This window comes from Hemitrygon akajei, chromosome 2 (assembly GCF_048418815.1).
Source record: "Hemitrygon akajei chromosome 2, sHemAka1.3, whole genome shotgun sequence".
In the NCBI taxonomy this organism is placed as follows: Eukaryota; Metazoa; Chordata; class Chondrichthyes; order Myliobatiformes; family Dasyatidae; genus Hemitrygon; species Hemitrygon akajei.
Genome location: NC_133125.1, coordinates 178,098,128 through 178,122,050, shown reverse-complemented (window position 1 = coordinate 178,122,050; position 23,923 = coordinate 178,098,128). Strand labels below are relative to the sequence as shown.

General features: G+C 45.6%; 1 protein-coding gene across 6 annotated transcripts in view; it reads right to left on the bottom strand.

Moving 5' to 3' along the window:
* Positions 1 to 8,598: 8,598 nt before the first annotated feature.
* Positions 8,599 to 23,923, bottom strand: part of LOC140718757 (HEPACAM family member 2-like) — a 63,772-nt gene continuing 48,447 nt past the window's right edge. The window contains exons 6-11 of one of the 6 annotated variants that reach the window (XM_073032871.1): positions 18,003 to 18,110; positions 17,831 to 17,917; positions 13,241 to 13,339; positions 11,725 to 11,777; positions 11,600 to 11,644; positions 8,599 to 10,972 (exon numbers count right to left, since the gene is read on the bottom strand). In XM_073032871.1, the coding sequence (XP_072888972.1) occupies positions 10,883 to 10,972; positions 11,600 to 11,644; positions 11,725 to 11,777; positions 13,241 to 13,339; positions 17,831 to 17,917; positions 18,003 to 18,110 (482 nt within the window). In that variant the 3' untranslated portion in view covers positions 8,599 to 10,882. Of the gene's footprint in view, positions 10,973 to 11,403; positions 11,493 to 11,599; positions 11,645 to 11,723; positions 11,824 to 13,240; positions 13,340 to 17,830; positions 17,918 to 18,002; positions 18,111 to 23,923 lie in introns of those variants that run through there. The other 5 variants (XM_073032887.1, XM_073032879.1, XM_073032905.1 and 2 more) reach the window with 5 other exon arrangements.

Genomic DNA, 23,923 nt, shown 5'->3' with positions numbered 1-23,923 from the left:
TCCCATTTAGTGGCTCAGCCTCTCCTTTGTAGTCTCTTCCTGCATTTAACCGTTCTGTGACCTTGTAAACAATACCAGGAATTCCTTCTGTGTTCACTCACGTTCTCTCCTCCCCTTGTCTCTTATACTGGTCTCACCAGCACATTTTGTGTTCAGACCGGCTTACAAACTACAGAAGTTTATTTAATCATAAAAGTACAGGCTTAATCATCATTCAACTATACACAAGTGCACAGTCAAATAAACATCATTTAGCATTGAAAAGCACATACAATAACTGGGTTCACTGATTTATTAATGGTTTCAAATTAAAATACAATTTTTATTATCTACAAAACCTTCAATTCCTGGGGGCGGGTCAGAGGGAGCTCTCTGTTCTTGGGAATCCCCACTGTGCAGTGATTGCAGGCTCCTTCTCCAAGGACACCCAGAAACGGAAGAGGGAGAGGCAGTCGGCTTGAGAAGGGCAGTTGATTGCCTGCTGCTTGAACTTACAAATGGTTACCTTGGCAATGTCAGCCCAAAGTCAGCCGTGACCTTTCTCACAAACAATTCATGCACCTATAAATGAGACACGATACCACAAAAGGAAGTGACACTGAAAACCTGGCCTCTGAATCTCCTTCATGGATTTAGGATGCCTCTGCTTAAGTAATTTGTTCAAAGGACGAGGCATTGTAGGTAATAATTTCACATACCCTGGCTTACCTTGGCTGGGTCCAGATGCCTGGGGTTGAAGTCTGCACTGTGAAACACCAAATGTGGGGGGAGGGAAGAGAGAAACACAAGGCGATGGGTGAAAGTAATGAGCTGGGAAGTTCATTGGTTTGAGGGCTGGAGAAAGGGGAGTCGGATAGGAGAGGACAGAAGGCTATGGGAGAAAGAAAAGGGGGGAAGAGCACCAGAAGGAGGTGATGAGCAGGCAAGGAGACAAGGTAAGAGAGGGAACACGGGATGTGGTATGGTGAAGGAGTGGGGAGAAAAATTACCGGAAGTTTGAGAAATTGATGTTCATGCCATCAGCTTGGAGGCTACCCAGATGGAATATAGGGGGTTGTTCTTCCAACTTAATTACTTCCAGTAATGCAACCCCCCCACCACCATCCCCTTTCATCTCTCATCTTATCTCCTTGTCCGCCTGTTGCCTGTGGAGGTTGGAGATCAGTTTTTCTTCTAGATGAGCTGCCAATCACAGCTGACGAGCCCCATCTGCCGAAAGCAACTGGTTTTATGTGCCAGTAACCCACCTTTGCGTTTCCTGTCAGTAGAAACAGTTCTGCAGGGCTTATCAGCTAAGCACACGTGAAGGCCAGGAGCAGGACGGTTGTCAGAGGCTATCTGAAGCACACACCATTGGGAGCTTATCTCCAATACCCTTCCCCACCACCCCGATGACTATAACAACCTTAAGGAACCCTCGCTATAACCACCATAATCATTAAGTCAGTAAGTCCCCCATTATCACTACTCAACAAGAACCGAGACCCAATGCAGTTTGCCTATCACCACGAGGGCTGATGCAATATCAGTGACTCTCCACACGGCCTTAGACCACCTGGACAATACAAACACCCATGTCAGGATGCTGTTCATCAACTAGCTCAGCATTTAACACCATCATTCCCACAATCCTGATTGATAAGTTACAGAACCTAGATCTCTGTACTTCCCTCTGCAAGTGGATCCTCTACTTCTTAACAGGAGACCACAATCCGTGCGGATTGGTGATAATATTGCTGACGATCAACACTGGTGCACCTCAGTGGTGTGTGCTTAGCCCACTGCTCTACTCTCTATATACCCACAACTGTGTGGCCAGGCATAGCTCAAATACCATCTATAAATTTGCTGATGAAACAACCATTGTTGGTAGAATCTCAGATGGAGATGAGAGGGTGTACAGAAGTGAGATATACCAACTAGTGGAGTGTGTCGCAGTAACAACCTTGCACCCAACGTCAGTAAGACAAAAGAGCTGATTGTGGACTTCAGGAGTTGTTTTATGTTGCACTGTTCTGCTACTACTAAGTTGATAAATTTCACGTCACATGCCGGTGATAATCAACCTGATTCTGGTTCCTTTTCTGCTGCTGCTTCCCTGCCTGTCCCCAAAGTCCTGGGCAGCCTAGGGAGTTCTGCTCTGCCAAGTCATTGTCAGCCCTGCAATCTCTTTCTTTGCTCTCACATGCAGCAAGTTGAATATTCCTGATCAGATCATACCTATCATATACAATTCCTCGCTGGTGTGAAACTCGGAGTAAATAGTATATCTTTACTCAGAGAATGGCGGATGCCTGCAGTGCATTGCCTCATACGGTGGTAGAGGCAAATACATTAGAGACTTTAAAGGGATGTTTAGACAGGCACACGGATGTGAGGAAGGTGGAGGGATATGGACATTGTGTAGGGAGGAGGGACGAGTGTTCCAGTGTTCTTGATTTGCTTTTTAACTGGTTTGGCACAACACAGGATTTCATTTAAAGTCAAACCCACTAACACCTGGTGAATCTGCCAAGATTAGTAACTAACAAGACAGTGGGACTCCAAATTATACCCAACAACCAATATCCAAGGCATGCAGGTGTGTGGTCAAGAGATCATGATCTTGGTTATTGACCCCAGTCCCATGAATTCTCACAGAATTATCAAATCTGAGGAAGGAGACCTGATTGCCATCTCCCTCAGCTGCTGGATCAGGACTCCCCCAGACTGAATACCACTTGGAGGGAGTCATGAGGAGGAGGAGACAGGACCTACCTTGCTGACCAAGTTATATAGTCCTGAAGGACTTATCTGTGTTTGTGGGGCAACAGAAGGCATGCAAACAACCAACACGACGGGAATCGTCCTTAACATCGCCCACACAGTTTGTTGCAGGTGGGTTTGATCTGACACTGTGGGGGACAGAGGAAATACTGATTATCAGAAGCTTGCAGTGTTATGATCAATAACAAAAGGCAAAAGGCAAACTCACAGTTTGGATTACTTGTTAATGTTAAGAATGTAATCGAGGTGATGAACACAACAATGTGAAGTCCACATGGAGTCCATTTCCAAAACACTGTGAAGTACAGAAATGTAATTATTAGAGATCTGATAATGAGGGAATTGGAAACTTTATCAAATTAATGAACTGTTCCTTACCTGTATTTTTCTGGAAACAGACTGACTTTGAAACGGAGAATGGTAGAATTAAAATCAAAAGCAGGAGAGGCACAGTGCAGGAAGCCGCCACGGCGAAAGGATTCGAACCTGGAGCAAAGATCCCACAGTAATGGTCAGCAATTCACTCAGTGCTAATCAGGAAATTAAACCAATGAGATGCAGTGATCCCATTCCCAATACTGACACTCATGCTTCTTACACAACCTCTGGGAGGATAAAGAAATTGCTTTAAAGACTGCAGATGAACTCTACCTGCTTATCCTGAGAGGGTGGTGGCGAGACCCCACTGAAACCTCTTCTGTTCTCACATTCCAGCACCAAAGTAGCATCCCCACAATCCTGACCATGAACGTGTTAACACAACTCTGGACAAGCCTGAGTTACCTGCTGTTCCCCCACCCATGGAACACAGACCCAAATCGGGCAGCTCACATGCTGGTTTCGGTGAAATTTGGAGGGGCTTGAGCAGGGCAATGTAAGGGGTGGAAACAAATGCATAATTCACAACCACAGATTTTGAGTTGGGGTTTCACTTTAAGCGGCTGGTCTGACGTTTTCTTGAGTGGTTGGTTAAACATAAAGGAGTTGTTACGGAAAATGCCTCTGTCGTTTTATTTACGAAAACGTTTATTTACTTGGGAGGGGGAATAATTTAGCGTACATTTGTAAGACAAGAAGTGAGGGTCCCCCCAGCCCAATTCTCTACACCTCACTCCAGTCCAGCTGGAGGTGATATTGCGCCGCTAAACGACATTAAAATCAGAGGAGCAGTAATGAGCGACGCCATGTTTCCGCCCTGGCTCGGGTCCGGGCTGCGGAGAGGATTCACTTTGGAGTTCCGCCAGGTTACTGGATCGTTTGCCTTTTGCAGCGGCGGCTTCCGCTTTGTGTGCCTGGTGCCGAAGTTTAATCTGCCGGCACTGGGGAATAATTGTTGTAAACAAACGACATATTCGCTGTTACAGCGCTCAGAACGGTGGTACTGAGAAAGCTACTCGGGACTATTACAGGGATGTACAGGACCTTGGACATTTGTGGAGCGGAGTAAAGGGGAGGCGGGGACGGTGTTGTAGTTTACATTTGGTCGGTCGGGGCTCGATCAGGGGATTTCACAACTGATGCTCCCTATTTAGAGTGTATAATGTGCGACGGGCCATGAAAATTTTAAGCTCTAAATTTAAAACCTGGCTGTGTGGTGTCATAGCAAGCTCACTCAATGTCAGCGAGAACAAGGAAGTGATCAGAGGTGGAGAGGGTCAGCAAATTTAAATTACAATCTCTGAGGACATGTCTTGGACTCAGTTTGTAAATGTAATTGCGAAAAAAAACTCGACATCACTTCTACTTCCTTAGGAGTCTGCGAGGACTTGGCATAACGTCAAAAGCTTTGACAAACTTACATACTGTAGATGTGAAGTGGAGAGTATTGAATGGCTGCATCACGGCCTGGTATGGGAACACGTGCCTTTGAACGGAAAATACTACAGAAGGTAGTAAATTCGGCCCAGTCCATCACGGATAAAACCTATCCAACCATTAAGAACATTTACGTGAAACGTTGTTGTAGAAAAAAAGCATCCATCAGAGAACCTCACCACCCAGGCCATGATCTTTTCTTGCTGCTGCCATCTGGTAGAAGGTACAAGAACCTCAGGACTCGCACCATCAGGTTCAAGAATAGTTACTACTCTGCAACCATGAGGTTCTTGAACAAAAAGGGGTAACTACACTGTCTTACCATCTATTTAGATGTTCCCATAACCAAGTCTCACTTTAAGCAACACACACAAAATGCTGGAGGAACTCAACAGGCCAGGCAGCATCTAGGAAAAGAGTACAGTCAATGTTTTGGGTGGACTGTTATTTCCATAGATGCTGCCTGGCCTGCTGAGTTCCTCTAGCATTTTGTCCAGATTTCCACCATTTGCAAATTTTTTGTTTGTGATTGGATCTCAATTTAGGGACTCTTTATCTTGTTATTTCATGTTCTCGTTTTTATTTGTATTTATTTATATTTGCATTTGCAGTTTCTGCTACACTCTATTTGAATATTTATTTATTTAAATCTTACATCTGTCCCACAATGTGAGGGAGTAAAAATCTTTGTGTTATGACTGTCACAATGTACAGACATGTGAATTTATAAGTCTAATGGCTTGTAGAAAGAAGCTGTCCCATAGCCTGTTGGTCCTGGTTTTAATGCTGTGGTACCGTTTGCCAGGGGGAAGCAGCTGAAACAGTTTATGGTTGTGGTGTCTGGTGTCCCCAGTGATCTTCCAGGCCTTCTTTACGCACCTGCTGCTGTAAGTGTCCTCAATGGAGGGAAGTTCACATCCACAAATATGCTGGGCTGTATGTACCACTCTCTGCAGTGCCCAGTGATTAAGGTTGGTGCAGTTCCTGTACCAGGCGGTGATTACAGGCAGTCAGGATGCTCTCAAAGGTGTCCCTGTAGAAGGTCTTGAGGTGGAAGAGATGCTGTTGTGCTTTTTTTGCCAGTCCAGGTGAGATCACTGGTGATGTGTATGCCGAGGAATTTGAAACTGTCCCATTGATGTTGATTGGTGTGAGCCTGTCTCCGTTCCTCCTGTAATCTGCGTTCAGGTGTTTTTTGGACATTGAGGGAGGGGATGTTACCTTGGCACCACTGTGCCAGGGTGTTAACCTCTCCTCTGTAGGCTACCTCATCACTGCTAGAAATAACTTGACCTGCTTGATCTTTCAATGAATCTTGATACAGTTACAATTCTATAGATTTGCTGATAAGCCCACAGGAAAAAGAATCACAGTGTTTTATGTGATGACAATTATGTACCATAATAATAATATTTACTTTGAACTTTGAAGGCTGGCAGCATATAGACGGAATTGGATCGAACACAAACCTGACCACAACCACGTAGAGTCACTGACCAAGGCCAGTGGTGTTTGAACGATCTGGGGCTATGATGGGGTGATCCCCAAACAAGAAATTCCCTCTTTTCTCATCCCTACCACAGTAATCCAAATTTAAGCAAGATCCAAATCCAGAAGCTGTGACATCACCAGACTGGCAGGGTCAGCCAATCCCATAAAATAATTAAAGTTCAAAGTAAATGTTGTTACGAAGGATGAACAACTCTGATGGGCAGAAGGGTACAGAGTTGCCTATGTCCCCCACCCCCAGGAGAATCACAAACTGTTACTGTTTCCACGTGTTCATGAGAGAGTAAGAGAGATAAAGGAAAAAACATGCTAGAACATCTGTTACTGATAACAGCCTGAGAGAGAGACATGTTTATCCACCATGTTATGGCTCCTGTAAGACTTATGGCTCCGGAGAGGGCTGTTTACTTGGTACCATTCTGTTCATTAAAATTCCTCAGTGGACAGCCGGAGTGGGCTGGTTTGATGGGCTAAGCCATTCAAAATTGATTGACACCTGAGACCCCGTGAGTAGGGATAAAAGTGAGGTCTGGGGAGACACCCCTCAGACACACCAGGAGACACACTAGTGAGCATCAGAAACCCATGAGAAGGTGTGGGGGCATCGGGGACCGAACGGATCGGTCAGGTTAACTCATAGTGTGATAGCGAGGCCGGTGGGGGCTTGTGTGTGTGTGTCCACCCTTGCCTGGGTGACGAGTCCACCACGGAAGAACGGTCTAGCTAAAGGACAGAGGGGTCATACCTGAATGGCCACAACAACTTGACGGATCAAGAACGTAAAGGAAGGTTTGACTGGCTTTTTTTTTCTCTCTCTCTCTTCTCTCCCCCCACTCTCTCCCTCCCTCTCTCTCTCCCCCCCCATCCTCTCTCCTCTCTTCCCCCTCTCTCCCCCTCCCTCCCTCCCTCTCTCTCCCCTCCTCTCTTCCCCCTCTCTCCCTCCCCCTCTCTCTCCCTCCCTCCCCTCCCCCTCTCTCTCCCCTCTCTCTCTCCCCCTGTCTCCCTCTCCCCCCTCACCCCCCTCTCTCTCTCTCTCTGTCTCTCTCTCTCTCTCTCCCTCCCCCAGAACCAACAACTACCTCAGCACGAATGAAATGAACTGAACTTTATATTTACATATGACAATTCATTATCCCCTAGACAACGATAGAGCTTGTTTATATTTGATTATTATTATACCCACACTTTTAGGTTTAGTATTGCTAACGTGTATTATCTGTATATTTGCATTGTTGATATTGATTTGTATATTTTACTAATAAACCCTGTTTAAAAATAGTACCACCAGACTCCAACGAATACTTCTATCTTTGCTGGTAAGACACCCAGTTACGGGGTACGTAACAATGTTATTAACAAAGTACATAAATGTTACCGTATTCAACCCTGAGATTCATTTTCTGTGGCATCATCAACAAATCGATAGAATAACAGGGTCAATGAAGGACCGCCCAACCAGAGTGAAGAAGATAACAAACTGTGCAAATTCAAAAAGAAGAAACAATAATAATAAATATTGAGAAAATGAGATGAAGTGTTCTTGATAGTGAGTCTGTTGATTGTGGGAACATTTCAATGATCAGGCAAATGAAGTTGTGTAAAGTTATCCCCTTTAGTTGGGGGGGGGGTTTGACTCTTCCTCAACCTGGTAATAAAACTCCTGAGGCTCTTGTAGCTTCTTTCTGGTGGCAATAATGAAAAGAGAGCATGTCTTGGGTGGCAGGGGACCCTGATGATGGATGCTGATCTCCTGTGACAGCATTCAAAGGTTCATTTATTTTCAAAGTATTCAACTTTGAAATTCTTTTTTGCCTGGCAGTCATGAAACCAAGAAAAAAAAAAGAAAGGCAGCACAATCATCAACCCCCAAATACCCCCTCCCCACACAAAAAGTGAATAAAGACGGAATAGGCACATCAACCCCCAAAATCGCTCCTCCTGCACAAATAAAATGAACAAAATGGAACAGATGTATTGACTGTAGATGTGCTCAGTCGATGGGAGGGCCTTACCCGTGATGGACTGGGCTGTATCCGCTACTTTTAGAGGATTTTCCATTCAAGTGCATTGCTGTTTCCAGACTGTGATACAGCCAGTCAATATACTCTTCACCACACACCTATGGTAGTTAGTCAGAGTTTTCAATGTCATGCCGTATCTCCACAAACTCCTCAGGAAGTAGTGGTTCTGCAGTGATTTGTTTCTAATTGCACTTGGGTGCTGGACCCAGGCCAGGTCCTCCAAAATAATAATACCTAGGAATTTAAAGTTACTGACCCTCTCCACCTCTGATCCTCTGATGGCTCATGGACCTCCTGTTTCCTTCGCCTGATGTCTATAATCAGCTCCTTGGTTTCTCGGCCTATGGCAGTGCTGCCATCAGCAAACGTGAACATGGCATTGGAGATGTGCTTAGCCAGACATTCATAGGTGTAAAAAAATGTAGAGCAGTGACCAAGCTGACAGCCTTGTGCTGCACCTGTGCAGGTAGAGAACATGGAGGAGAGGTTCACAGATTCAAAATACATTTATTATTAAAGTATGTATGCAGTACACAACCCTGTCTTCCTACAGACAACTACGAAATAAAGAAACACCATGGGACCCATGCAAAGAAAAACATTAAACCACCCCCCCCCCAACACACAAAAAAAGTGATAAACACAGCACATAGTATAGTTAGTATAATGCATTATAGTACAGTTCAATTCCTGCCGCAGCCTGTAAGGAGTTTGTATGTTAACCCCGTTACCACTTAGATTTCCTCCTACTGTCCAAAGAACTAGCAGTTCGTAGGTTAATTGGTCATTTTAAATTGTCCAGTGATTAGGCTAAGGCTAAATCGGTGGGTTGCTGGGCAGCGCGGCTCGAAGATCTGTAAGGGCCTGTATCTCAACAAATAAACCAATCAGTTAGTTAACAAATAAATAAAAATCCAAAAATAAATTAAATTAAATAAAACAAAACACAAAATCAAGTCAGGCATATCCAGGTCAGTTCAATCTGGTGCTATATCATTTGTTAAACGCAGGCCACCTCAATTAAAATAGCCCAAAATAGCAACAAGAAATAAGGAGCGACCAGAAACACATCATAACCTGATCTACAGAGTCCAACCCACAAACTGCTTCAATTAAACCATGCCCAAGACCCAGGGCTGCAGCGCTGCCCTCTGTAGTGAGAGGGAAAGGGAGGCCAGCCGTCACTCACAGCAGTAGTAAGAGGTCGACAGCGCTAAGCACGCACTCGGCTTGAGGATTTCAGTTTTCCTCAAAGCTTTAGTCGGTGAGAAATGGGTCAATCGTGGGTTCGTGCCTCATCTCCAGGCTTCACATGAAACATGACCGAACACATCAGAGACAGCAAAATGCCAGATCACTCCAATTGGCCCAATAACACAAGACCAGAATCTCGATCACAGGTTCCAAAAGTAGCAGAAACAAATATGAAAGAAAAAGATGACATAAAAGAAGTGACAGTAGCAGTTCTGTGAATCGTCTACACTACATGATATCATCGTTGGCTGTGTTGTTCACTGGCGCCATTTTCTTACATACTTAAACACATCACATGTACATGGGATCGGCTGCCAACAGCAGCTCGACAGAGTCCTCTGTCCTGGGCCACTCTGTCAAGCTGTCCCCAAGTGTAGTCTACCTTCTTGGTGTATCCTTCCTCTCCCAGGGATGAGGACTTTGGAGCTTTGTTGGTGTTCTGTAGCAGTGGGTTTTTACAGGATGAAGTTGCTAGCCTCATGCCTAACCCTCCTCCTTTCACAGCCGGGCTTGGGACCGACCATGGCGAAGTTATGAAAACCCACACCTCACTTTAACAACAGCTTCTGCCCCACTGCCCTCAGGATCTTGGACTGAACTGAAAAACCTAACACTACCTCAGACAAGACTTTTTCTATCTCTCTCTCTCAATTTTACACTAATGTCATTGTTAATTTTTGTACACATGTGAGTTATGTGTATTAATTTTAAGTTAATGTTAAAATGGAACGTTATCTAGCTGATAATGTTGTGCGAACCCATATAAACCTACTCAATGATCAGTCTAAACCCTTCATCCTATGCAGCCAATAACCACCCCCCATCTTTATTTATCAATGAGCCCATTTCAAGAGTCTCTTAATGTCACTAATGAATCAGCCACAATAACCATGCCCAGCAGAGATTCCAGACATTTACCACTACTCCCTGTAGAAAAATCTACCTCTGACGTCACACCCTATATTTTGCTCCAATCACATTAAGAGTCTGCACTCTGGTATTAGTCATTGCCACTGGAGAAAGGAGCTGGATGTTCAAAGCCTCTTATCATCTGATACATCTCAATCAAGTTATAGGGAAAGGTTGAATAGGTTGGGACAGCTTATCTCTGGAGCATAGGAAACTGAGTGGAGGTTTGATAGAGGTATACAGAATTATGAGGGTTATAGATAGGGTAAATGCAAGCAAACTCACTCCACTGAGGTTAGGTGAAACTAGAAAGTTAAGGGTGAAAGATGAAATATTTAAGGGAAACCTGTGGGGAAACTTCTTCACTCAGAGGGTGGTGTGAGTGTGGAACGAGCTGCTAGTGTACACAAGATGCAACATCTGAAAATGGGGAGAGCTGCCAGAGGCCCAAGAGAAAGAGACTCCCTCTGCTTCTTCTCAGAATCGGGAATAATGATTCCAGTGCTAATGAAAATTGTTCACATCCAGGGTAAGCACATGATGTTGGCGAGAAACTCTTCCCAGGCTCCTGCCTAAATCAAGGTCACTGGGAGGCAAGCATTTGTCCACTAAAATGTATCAGAAGATGCTGAATGCGGTGCCGATTCTAATTGAAGAGATTGGTCATCTGACGTGACAACTTGCGTAACTTCTAACTTCTGAAATAAACAAAATGCAATTGTTACTAGATGACATATACATCGACAGAAAGGTGCCAGAAAAAGGCCAGCAATCTCATAAAGGATCCCACCCACCCTACTCACGTCCCTCTCCTATCAGAGAGGAGGCTAGGTAGCATCCACACCAGGAACACCAGATACAAAATCAGTTACTTTCCCCAAGTAGTAAGGCTGATCAACACCTCCACTGAATCTTGAAATCTTCACATTCAAACACTGGAGAGACAGACAACAGCAGCAGCAAAATGGATGGGCCAGATGTTGCAATGGGAGAAGACTGAAGCTGTCACACTGCAGAATAAGGGATAGCCTGGGAGATAACGTCTGTAACTTACAGGAGGAATGTGCCAGACAGGGAATCAGTGAGACAGTCAGAGAAATCGTGCACCGCATTATATCCAATCACATACCTGTCAGTCTAACAGAGGCAGAGGCTCACTCTGGGGCATGTGTTTCAATGTCTGACAGACGATGGCATAATAAGTAGAGCAGAAAGATTCTAAAGAGAGTGTACAGTACACAGGAGAGCGGGAGGGGTTAGACAATGAGTCAATTTACAATTACATGAACACTGAAACAGTGCAAGAGTTAATAGAAACAAAGTACCTGTACTTCAGTATGTCTGCCTTGCCTTGTTTCTTGGTTCCGATCTGTAAAAAATACATGAATCATTTGTTTTTTTATGCAAATTTAATATGCAATGTTATCAGAGATACCTGACTGCACTCAACATTCCTCTGGATATATCTTCTCCAGATGTTAAAGGCAAGTCCTGTTCCTAGGGCTGAGCAGTGAGGCAAATTATAAAGGAACTGAATAAGAAATTATGCCTTTTAAAAAAAGCACAGACATTGAAAATCAAACTCAACGATCCAGAGAAAACAGAAAATGATGGAAACACTCAGCAGGTTGAACAGCAACTGTGGAGACTGAAACCAAGGAATAATTTCAGCTCCATAAGACCATAAGACATAGGAGCAGAATTAGGCCATTTGGCCCATCGAGTCTGCTCCGCCATTTAGTCATGGCTGATCTAATTTTCCCCTCAGTCTCAATCTCTGCTTTCTCCCTGTATCACCTCATGCCCTGATCAATCAAGAATCTACAAATCTCTGTCTTAAATATACATAAAGATTTGGCCTCCACAGTTACCTGTGGCAAAGAATTCCACAGATTCACCATCTCTGGCTGAAGAAATTCCTTCTCATCTCCATTCTAAAAGGATGCCCCAGTATTCTCAGGCTGTGTCCTCTGGGCTTTGACCCTCACACCATGGGAAACATTCTCTGCACATCCACTCCATCAAGGACTTTCAGCATTCGATAGGTTTCAATGAGATCACCCCTCATTTTTCTGAATTCCGGCAAATACAAGCACAGAGCCATCAAACGCTCTTCATACGACAAGCCATTCAATCTTGGGATCATGTTCGTGAACGTCCTTTGAACCCTCTCCAGTTTCAGCACATCCTTTCTAAGGGGGCAAAACTGTTCACAATACTCCGTGAGGCCTCACCAGTGCTTAATAAAGTCTCAGCATTACATCCCTGCTTTTCTATTCTAGTCCTCCTGAAATGAATGCTAACATCACATTTGCCTTCCTCACCACAGACTCAACCTGCAAATTAAACTTCAGGGAATCCTACACAAGAACTCCCAAGTCCCTTTGCACCTCAGTTTTTTGTACTTTCTCTCCATTTAGAAAATAGTTAACCCTTTCATTCCATCTACCAAGGTCAATGACTGTACACTTCCCAACACTGTATTCCATCTGCCATTTATTTGCCCATTCTCCTTATCTGATACGTCCTTCTGTAGCTTCTCTACTTCCTCAAAACTCCCTGCCCCTCCACCTATCTTCATATCGCCTGCAAACTTTGCAAGAAACCCGTTAATTCCATCATCCAAATTGTTGACATCAAATGTAAAAAGAATCGGTCCTAACCCAGACCCCTGTGGAACACAGGTGCTACCCAGCGGAAGGTGCAGTAGGAAATCACCGGAGCAGGAGTCATGACAACTATTGGCAGCTCCACATGAACTGACAACACCCACAATAGCTCCAGAGCTGTTCCCAAATGATGGCAGCCGTTCAGGGACAAAAGGAGCGATGTGCTGAAGATTTAACCACAACTGTCTACTTTTCAGAAGCAAGAGTGACACTGAGACCTGGAGAAAGTTTTCACTGAAACCCACTGCCATAGAAAGTGAGCAAAGAGATGAACGGTTTAATCATTTTGATACTTACACTGATAGAGCAAAAGGTAGAGGAGAAAGAACGCTGTACAGCCCAACATTGATGTGAAGAATACTCTCCAGGTTACTAAGCTGCTGTCACAAACTTGATCTAAAGATGCATAAAGAGAAGCCATTGACACCCACTCACATCTCTAACACAGGAACACTTCACATACAACCTACGATAGAAACATAGAAAAACCTACAACACAATACAGGCCCTTCGGCCCACAATGCTGTGCTGAACACGTCTAGAAATTACCTCGGGTTACCCGTAGCCCCCTATTTATCCAAGCTGCGATGAGAATGTGATGTGTGACTGTCACCATTAGTGGGTGTGATCCATCTAATATCAAATAATAGGAGTCTTCCATAGATAGTTCCCACCAGCTGCTCCAGTGTCACAAAACCCTGCTCTGCTATCTGGTATCGGAGTCACCCTAAACCCCCTGTTGTACCCTCACTACCCTCCCTCCTCAAGGCCTCAGTATGATGGAGACATTGGCACCACCGACCTAATCTGCCCAGTTGGATACGACTGCAGTGTACTGGGTACTGCCCAATTGGATACGACTGCAGGGTACTGGGTACTGCCCAGTTGGATACGACTGCAGGGTACTGGGTACTGCCCAGTTAGATATGACTGCAGGGTACTGGGTACTGCCCAGTTGGTTACGACTGCAGGGTACTGGGTACTGCCCAGTTAGATATGACTGCAGGGTACTGGGTACTGCCCAGTTGGATACGACTGCAGGGTACTGGGTACTGCCCAGTTAGATACGACTGCAGGGTACTGGGTACTGCCCAATTGGATACGACTGCAGGGTACTGGGTACTGCCCAGTTGGATACGACTGCAGGGTACTGGGTACTGCCCAGTTAGATATGACTGCAGGGTACTGGGTACTGCCCAGTTGGATACGACTGCAGGGTACTGGGTACTGCCCAGTTAGATACGACTGCAGGGTACTGGGTACTGCCCAGTTCGATACGACTGCAGTGTACTGGGTACTGCCCAGTTCGATATGACTGCAGGGTACTGGGTACTGCCCAGTTAGATATGACTGTAGGGTACTGGGTACTGCCCAGTTAGATACGACTGCAAGGTACTGGGTACTGCCCAATTGGATACGACTGCAGAGTACTGGGTACTGCCCAGCTGGATACGACTGCAGGGTACTGGGTACTGCCCAGTTAGATATGACTGCAGGGTACTGGGTACTGCCCAGTTGGATACGACTGCAGGGTACTGGGTACTGCCCAGTTAGATATGACTGCAGGGTACTGGGTACTGCCCAGTTAGATACGACTGCAGGGTACTGGGTACTGGGTACTGCCCAGTTAGATATGACTGCAGGGTATTGGGCCACTTCAGGGGAATGGGGGTGTCAAGAACAGAGGGCAGACCCAGAGGAAGAGGAGGAGGCACCTGGCACTCGACTTTGGTGTTAAGTCTCTTTCTCTTCACCAAAGCCGAGCCATCCCACTACGTCCCATTCCGACCTCCACAGCTCCCCCGAAAACAGTGACTCTGCCTCCCTCCGCACCCACCAAACACAGACTCTGCTTCCCCCAGCACAGGTCCTCTCTTTTCATCCCCCAAGCAGGAACTCCACCTCTCTCTTCCTAACTCCAACTGTGCACAAACTCCAGTTTCTTTCTGAAAAGAGCAGTCTTGTTTGGCACATGTCCATTGACCCACGCTGTGCAATGCGCCATCTGGGTCAAAGCAAATCAGAGGGATTGTGATGGCAGCCCGCCCAGTGTCACCACACTTCCGGTGCCAACACAGCATGCCCACCATGCACTGACCCTCAGCAGTACGTCTTTGGAGTGTGGGAGGAAACCAGAGCACCTGGAGGAAACCTGCGCAGACACAGGAACTGAATCCTGATCATACGGATGGTGTGCTGTAAAGCGTTACACTAACCCTAAGAGTGGCTAGTGTTCAGGTGTTTTGATTTGCTTTGTAGCTGGTTCAGCACAACACTGTGGGCTGAATGACCTGTTCCTGTGCTGTACTGTTCCATGTTCTATAATAAACGCAGCAATAAATACAGCGATAAGTACAAAATAACGTTGTGGTTCAGAGATTGTAGTACGATGTGAAGCAGTACAAAGAGAAAGCTAAAGTGGCAATAACACGATTAAACATGGGGGGTAAAATTAAAAGTCCAAGCACGGGGCAGCAGCAGATGTGAACGAGGACCAGCAAGCAGCTCAGTGTCGCAGGACTTTCTTCTTGTAAACCCTGATTCCCAGCTCTCTAAACATCAGAATGCCCCTTTCCTAAACCTAACTTTCTTCTGCCTCGTGATTCTATTATGTATAAAACTGTTCAGATATCCTCCCTGATATTATTACTCAGTACCAGAGCATCTCCAACTTGCACTTGTTCCCATAAACTGGTGCCAGAGAGATTCAAGCAGAGATACGGCCCACTGACGAGCCTGTTTGGGGTAGTCCTGCTTTCACAAATTCCCACATAATGCCGTCCGGACACACAAGCTGCCAGGCCATATCTTTGACCGGAGTCACGGAAAACTACAAGCACAGAACCAGCTCATCTAGTCTTATGCATCTGAAATATTTAAACAGCCTAACCTTAATTACTTAACTGTGTGGCTAAGTTCAGCTCCAATTCCATATTCAAGTTTTCAGATGACACCACTGTTGTGGGGCAAATCAAAGGTGCTGACAAATCAGCATACAGGAGAGAGAGTGGCTGAGTGGTGTCATAACAACATCCTCTCTCTCACTGTCAGCAAGGCCAAGGAGAGGGAAAGCAGAGCTCCATCACCCTGTCCTCATCGAGGATCAGAGGTGGAGAGCAAATTTAAATTCCTGTGTGTACTATTTCAGAGGACCTGTCCTGGACCCAGCACGTAAGTGCAATTGTAAAAAAAGCACAGCAGCACCTCCTCATCCTTCGAACTCTGTGGAGATTCAGCATGACATCTAAAACTTTGACAAACTTCTACAGGTGTGTAGTGGAGAGTATATTGACTGGCTGCACTGCAGCTTGATATGGAAACATCAATACCTTTGAACGGAAAATTCTATAGAAAGTATTGGGTTCGGATCTGTACATCACAGGTAAAGCCCTCCCCACCAGTAAGCACATCCACATGAAACACTGTCATAGGAAAGCAGCTTCTATCATTAGTTTGTTGTCTTCTGCACTCTGGTTGACCTTTCACTGATCCTGTTATAGTTTCTATTCTATACATTTGCTGAGTATGCCTACAAGAAGATGAATCTCAAAGTTGTTTATAGTGGCATATGCGTACTTTGATAATAAAATTTATTTTGAACTCAACTTTGAAATAACATTTTTGTTCAACAAGCTTTGATGATTATCTTTAGAGAGTTTGCTCAAGCTGTAAATGTAACCCAATACTGTATACTAACTCAATCTTAGTTTAAAACACCAGCCAAACTTCGAGGGAAGAAAACCCCAGCACTCATTATTCCATCAGCAACCCACGGCACTTTAGGAAAAAGGCAAAGTTGTATTTCTGTCCCCACTTAATCTCCCCAGTCTCCTGGGATCAATAGAATCCACACACTTGAACTCTACATTACTTCATTTCAGAGCAAAAGCCTCCTATATTAACATTCGGAAAAGTTCTCAGTCCAGAGTCATTCACTGCTCACAATAATCTTTCAATAACCAATATACCAGCCACCTAATTAACTCTGTAAATTGTAGCATCTCAGTTGCCAATTGTGAAATAAATTCTGTTCATTTTAACATTGTTAAATGTTAAAGGCAAAACTTGATGAAATTCAAGGAAGCAATGAAGCTGAAAATTAAATTAATCTGTCCAATTCCCATGATCTGGAGGTTGGGAATCAGTAGATGTTCTAAAGGGTTTGCTAGGCAAATGTCAGAGACAGATCTATCGTCTCTCCATATTGACCATAGCTTCTCGCGCTGCCCCTTTCCAACACTGATGGCATCTATTCTCTATCATCTCTAATTCTAAATATACTTTTGTTGTGTCACCCTTTAATACTGATGTGTATTCTGCTTGTTAACAGTATATTGCAATCAAATCGCAAACTTAAAATCACTTTTTTTAAACTTCAGAAGAAATAAACAGCAAAGGAATGCATATAAAGTCAAATCCATTAACACCTGGTGGTTCAGCCAAAATTAGTGAATAACAAGACAGTGGGACTCACAGAATTGTACCCAACAACCAATATTCAAGACATGAAGGTCAAAAGGTTGTTGACCCCAGTCCCATGAATTCTCACAGAATGATCAAATCTGAGGAATGAGACCTCCTGATTGCCATTTCCCTCAGCTGCTGGATCAGGACTCCCCCAGACTGAATACCACTTGGAGGCAGTCATGTGAAAGAGACAGGACCTACCCTGCTGACCAAGTTACATGGTTCTGAAGGACACATCTGTGTTCGTGGGGCAACAGGAGGCATGCAAACCAACACGAGGGGAATCGTCCTTAATGTCACCCACACAGTTTGTTGCAGGTAGATTTCAGCTGAACTGACATTGTACGAGACAGAGGAAATACTGATTATCAGAAGCTTGCAGTGTTATAATCAATAACGAAAGGCAAGAGGCAAACTCACAGTTTGGATTACTTGTTAAAGTTAAGAATGAAATCGAGGTGATGCACACAACAACGTGAAGTCCAAAACAAGTCATTTTCCAAAACTCTATCAAGTAGAGAAATGTAATGATTAGAGACCTGATAATCTGAGCGGATTGGAAATTTTATTAAATTAACTATCTGTTCCTTACCTGTATTTTTCAGGAAATAGACTGGCTTTGAAACAGAGGGTGATAGAAACAAAATCAAAAGCAGGAGAGGCACAGTGCAGGAAGCTGCCACGGCGAAAAGGTTCGAACCTGGAGCAAAGATCCCACAGTAATGGTCAGCAATTCACTCAGTGCTAAACAGGAAATTAAACCAATGAGATGCAGTGATCCCATTCCCAATACTGACACTCATGCTTCTTACACAGATTCTGGGAGGATATAGAAATTGCTTTAAAGACTGCAGATGTACTCCATGTACGAGTCCGCACTAGAACCTCTGCCGTTCTCACAGAGATGTGAGCCGGGAGTCTGCAAAGCTAACACTGAAGTGTGTGCACGTGTCTGTGTCTATCTGTGGACACTGAAATTGTTGCTTTTTCATTGAGTATGCTACTATTCTGGTCAACGTTTCAAAGTGGTGGAGATGATGGTTACTGGGGCTACATGTTCACTGGCCCTGGGCGGACGGGTGGGAGACATTCACGAAGCTCTCCTGGTCTCTATCCTTACACACCGACCTTCCTTTCATTTTCACAGCCCTTCAGCCCTTCTTTGCAAAAGAAAGCTAATTTCTAACCTGCCATTCTGATGCTAGGCCACTGACTGAATCATTAGTTCAGGCCTCTCTCTACAGAAGCTGCCAGACCTCCGAGCATTTCAAGCATTTTGTTACGAGTCAGTTGAAGACGTGGTCTGGGGCGAGTGGAGGGAAGAAGCTTCAACAGTTACTATTGGGGGAGGTTGGGAGCTGGTCAGCAACTAAAAAAAAACAGATGTTTAAGTTCAAATCGTGGTCCAGCTCCTCTACAGGAGTGTGGACTCTGAGGACAACGTCGCCTGCGGGGATGTGAGGCTGACTGACTTCTGCAGCACCCAGTCCAATTTCTATCGTGGGCATACCGTGATTCAAGTTTATTTGTCATGAGTACATCAAAGCAGATAGTGAAGTTCGCAGTTTGCATTCACAAACAACAGGCCTGAGCATGTGCTGGGGTGACCTGCGTGTGTCACCACACATTCCAGCATCAATTCTCAGCAAAACACAGAACACAACAAGTAACAAAACAACAGCAGCAAAAACAGGAGCCATTGCCCCATCCCACCCACATGCATACAGAGTTCTTTAATCCCAGGACAGGCCTTCAGCCTCCAGCAGATTCAAATTCAGCCTCCCCAGCAGACTTGCACAGACTCGCAGAATTACCTTCGGCCAACAGGCCTCCACTTCCAGACTTCCGATTCAGCCCTGGGGTCTTGATCCTTAGGATTAATCCCAAGATAAACTTATCACTCAACACTAAGCCTTGAACTCTGGACTCATTGGAGACGTGATGACAAACAAAAGCCCTTGAACACCGGTCTCACCGATTTGCAAACCCAGGGGGGTGTTGGAGTTCATTCCACCCGCACGCATGGATCTCTGTCCTTGAATCCTGCCAACAACACACTGACCAGAGCGACGGATTCCTCAATCACTCTCCGCTGGCCAGACATCTAACATCTGGCCACAGATATCCCACGTCGGTGTCGCCGGCCTTCGAACACGGAATGGAGACTTAGACTCTGCCTGGCCCCGAATTTCCCCACCTTCCTGTTCCTGAACAACGTAAGTGTTTACTAATTACTTAAAATAAATTAACAGAATAGCCCTCAAAATTGACGTGGGCTCAGGTGACCCAGTCCCTGGTGCCCCAAGCACCAGAAATTGCTTCAGTCAGTCCATCACTCCCCAATACTGCCTTGAGACCTTCCATCACATCACCCTCTCGCTGTTCAAACTCGAAGGATGTAATCTCTGCTCGTAATTTAAATCCTTAGTAAATCTACATTGATGTCACACAGAGGTCAACATACATCTTCCTAGCCTGGGCCCCAGTATTGCTCTCAGTTCTCCAGCTGTGATCTCACCAGGGGTTTGTCTGGCTGCGGCACAACCCTTACCACCCCCCCCCCCCACCCCCGTGCTCCAGTGGCACAACCCTTACCCCCACCGCCCCCCCCGTGCTCCAGTGGCACAACCCTTACCACCCCCCCACCCCCGTGCTCCAGTGGCACAACCCTTACCCCAATCCCCATGCTCCAGTGGCACAACCCTTACCACCACCCCCGTGCTCCAGTGGCACAACCCTTACCCCCACCCCCATGCTCCAGTAGCACAACCCTTACCCCCACCCCCGTGCTCCAGTAGCACAACCCTTACCCCCACCCCCATGCTCCAGTGGCACAACCTTACCCCCACCCCCGTGCTCCAGTAGCACAACCCTTACCCCCACCCCCATGCTCCAGTGGCACAACCCTTACCACCCCCCCCACCCCCGTCCTCCAGTGGCACAACCCTTACCCCCACCCCCATGCTCCAGTGGCACAACCTTACCAACACCCCCGTGCTCCAGTGGCACAACCCTTACCCCCACCCCCGTGCTCCAGTGGCACAACCCTTACCTCCACCCCCATGCTCCAGTGGCACAACCTTACCCCCACCGCCCCCCCCCACTCCAGTGCTCCGGATCCGAAGCCAGCATCCATCAGCTGCTTTGATGATCCCCTGTAGCTGTTTTGGACGCTTTAGTGATCAGTGAACCTCCCTCCCCCCCCCCCCACTCCTCAAGGGCTATCGGATTGATATTTACCATTAGAAACCACTCTGCTCTATCCTTTCTAAGTCTAATGTGAATGCCAGTGATTAAATATGCTTTGCCAAACACCTCCGCTCAATCCACTAAAAGTGAATCTTCCCGGTGGCCAAATATTTTAATTCCAATTCCCATTCCTGTTCTGACATGTTAGTCCATGGCTTCCTCTTATGCCAAGATGGGTTCACCCCAGGGTGAAGGAACAACACCTTACATTCCGTCTGGGTGGCCTCCAACCCGATGGCATGAATATCCATTTCTCCTTCCAATAATTACCCCCTTCCCTCTTCTATTCCCCACTCTGGCCCCTGACACTTCTCACCAGCCTGTTATCTCCACCCGGGTCCCTTCTTCTTTCTCCTATGGTCTACCCTCCTCTCCAGCCTTTTATCTTTCCTACCCACCTGGCATCACCAATCACCTTCTAGCTATCCTCCTTCCCCTCACCCCACCTTTGTATTCTGGCGTCTTCCCGCATCCCGCTTCCTTTCCAGTCCCGAGGAAGCGCCTCAGCTCGAAACATCGACTATCTATTCATTTCCGTAGATGCTGCCAGACCCGCTGAGATCCTCCAGCATTTTGTGTGTGTTGATTTGGATTTCCAGCATCTGCAGTCTCTCTCGTGTTAATGACATCCATTTGCCATAGTTTTGAACATTTGCCCGGTCTAATCATCTCTCGCTCTCTCTTTGCTTTAATATTGTCATTCGTCACTCTTACGATGTCACATTTCTCTGTGCCAATGGTGAACTTGGTGGTGCGATTTTTATCATAGATAGGAGGAGTAAACCTGAACGTATTTCGGTAGATCGCCTTAAACCGGCCGAACAAGATTTGTGGATTCCGCTACCACGCCCCTGGTGTCAGGACCTGACCATGAGTGTGTCAACACACCTCTGGACGAGCCCGAGTAACGTAACGGTGGAAACAAATGCATAATTCACAACCAACGGCATTGAGTTCGGGATTCACTTTAAGAGGCTGGTCTGACGTTTTATTTCATGTGCTTTATGTTCTCTGTGGTTAAACATAAAGGAGTTGTTACGGAAAATGCCTCTGTCATTTTATTAACGAAAACGTTCATTTACGATCTAAAGGGCTTTTAGGGGTAATTTAGCGTCCATTTGAAAGACAAGTCGTGAGGTTTTTTTTCTCAGATTCTCTTTGACAACCCTATACACCAATTCATCTCTGCCACAGGAGTAAAATAGTCTCTGTTTAATTATTTTGTACAATATTATTGAACATTGGTACATTATTATTGTGTATATTATTATTCTGTATTGTATATTAGTTAAGCCTTCACACTGCTAAGTTTTTTTAATGTTGCTGCTGTAACTAAAGAATTTCCCACTCGGGATGAATAAAGAATGACTACTATTACAACACCTCACTCCAATCCAGTTGGAGGCGATATCGCACTTTTAAGTGGCACTGCTAACCGACATAAAAAGTTACTGCGTAACTGGTGATGTTTCCGCCCTGGCCTGGAGAAGGTTCGACTTTATAATTAGTGTATCGTTTGCCTTTTGCAGCGGCGGTTTCCGCTTTGTGTGCCTGATGCCGAAGTTTAAACTGCCGACACTGGGGAATAATTGTTGCAAACAAACGCCATATTCCCTGTTACAGCGCTCAGAACGGTGGTCACCGAGAAAGCTACTCGGGATTATTACAGGAACGTATAGGAACTTGGCCATTTGTGGAGCGGAGTAAAGGGGAGACGGGGACGGTGTTGTAGTTGTTTCCGTTTGGTCGGTCGGGGCTCGATCTGGGGATTTCACTGCTGATGCTCCCTATTGAGAGTGTATAATGTGGGGCGGGCCATGAACGTTTGAACGCATCCCGCCCGCATTGTTGGTGTCTCCTAATGATCAACACATCCTATTTCCTTATGTACCCATCCCCACCCCCGAAGAGTCCGCTATAGCGCAGTTGCTCTCCCTTCCTCCCCGCCTATCAGACACGCACTCAACCCACGGTCGCTTTTTCAACAGATTGCTGTCCTATCCCAGACTCTCGTCATTGTCTCCACCCGCCCTTCCCTGCATGGCCCCATCTGTCCACAAACCCTGTCACACCTGGCTGCAGCGATTGTTTACCAGCTCATGAAACCTCGTTATATTCCCCTTTACACCCTCAGTCTTGACAGAGGGTTACAACAGTGTGTAAGTCATTGTGATACCATAGAACATTACAGCACAGAAACAGGCCTTCTGGCCCTTCTTGCGTGTGTCGAACCATTTTTTTTGCCTAGTCCCACTGACCTGCACCTGGGCCATATCCCTCAAAACCCCTCTCATCCATATACCTGTCCAAGTTTTTCTTAAATGTCAAAAGTGAGCCCGTATTTACCACTTCATCTGGCAGCTCATTCCACACTCCCACGATCCTCTGTGTGAAGAAGCCCCCCCACCCCCATGTTTGCCTTTAAACTTTTCCCCCTTCACCCTTAACCCATGTCCTCTTTTTTTCTCTCCCCTGGCCTCAGTGGAAAAAGTCTGTTTGCATTCACTCTATCTATACCCATCATAATTTTATACACCTCTATCAAATCACCCCTCATTCTCCTATGCTCCAGGGAATAAAGTCCTAACCTATTCAACCTTTCTCTGTAACTCAGTTTCTCAAGTCCCAGCAACATCCTTGTAAACCTTCTCTGCACTCTTTCAACCTTATTAATATCCTTCCTGTAATTAGGTGACCAAAACTGCACACAATACTCCAAATCTGGTCTCACCAATGTCTTATACAATCTCACCATTAAATTCCAACTCTTATACTCAATACTTTGATTTATAAAGGCCAATGTACCAAAAGCTCTCTTTACAACCCTATCTACTTGTGATGCCACTTTTAGGGAATTATGTATCTGTACTCCCAGATCCCTCTGTTCTACTGCACTCCTCAGTGTCCTACCATTTATCTTGTACGTTGTACCTTGGTTTGACCTTCCGAAGTGCAATACCTCACACTTGTCCTCATTAAACTCCATCTGCCATTTTTCTGCCCATTCCTCCAACTCGTCTGTACGGTAACAAAATTTAACTGACAGCTGCATGGAGAGGAAAGTTTAGAAGATGGTGGACTAGCTCGGATGAGGCATTTAGTTTGGTGTGAACTAGTTGAACTGAGGGGCCTACTTCCATAATTCAAATTGTTAACCATCGTGTTGCCTGTGCAGATGCTGCTGGCCCCACATGGTTCCTCCAGTAACACACAAAATGCTGGGGGAGCTCAGCAGGACAGCAGCATCTATGGGAATGAATAAAC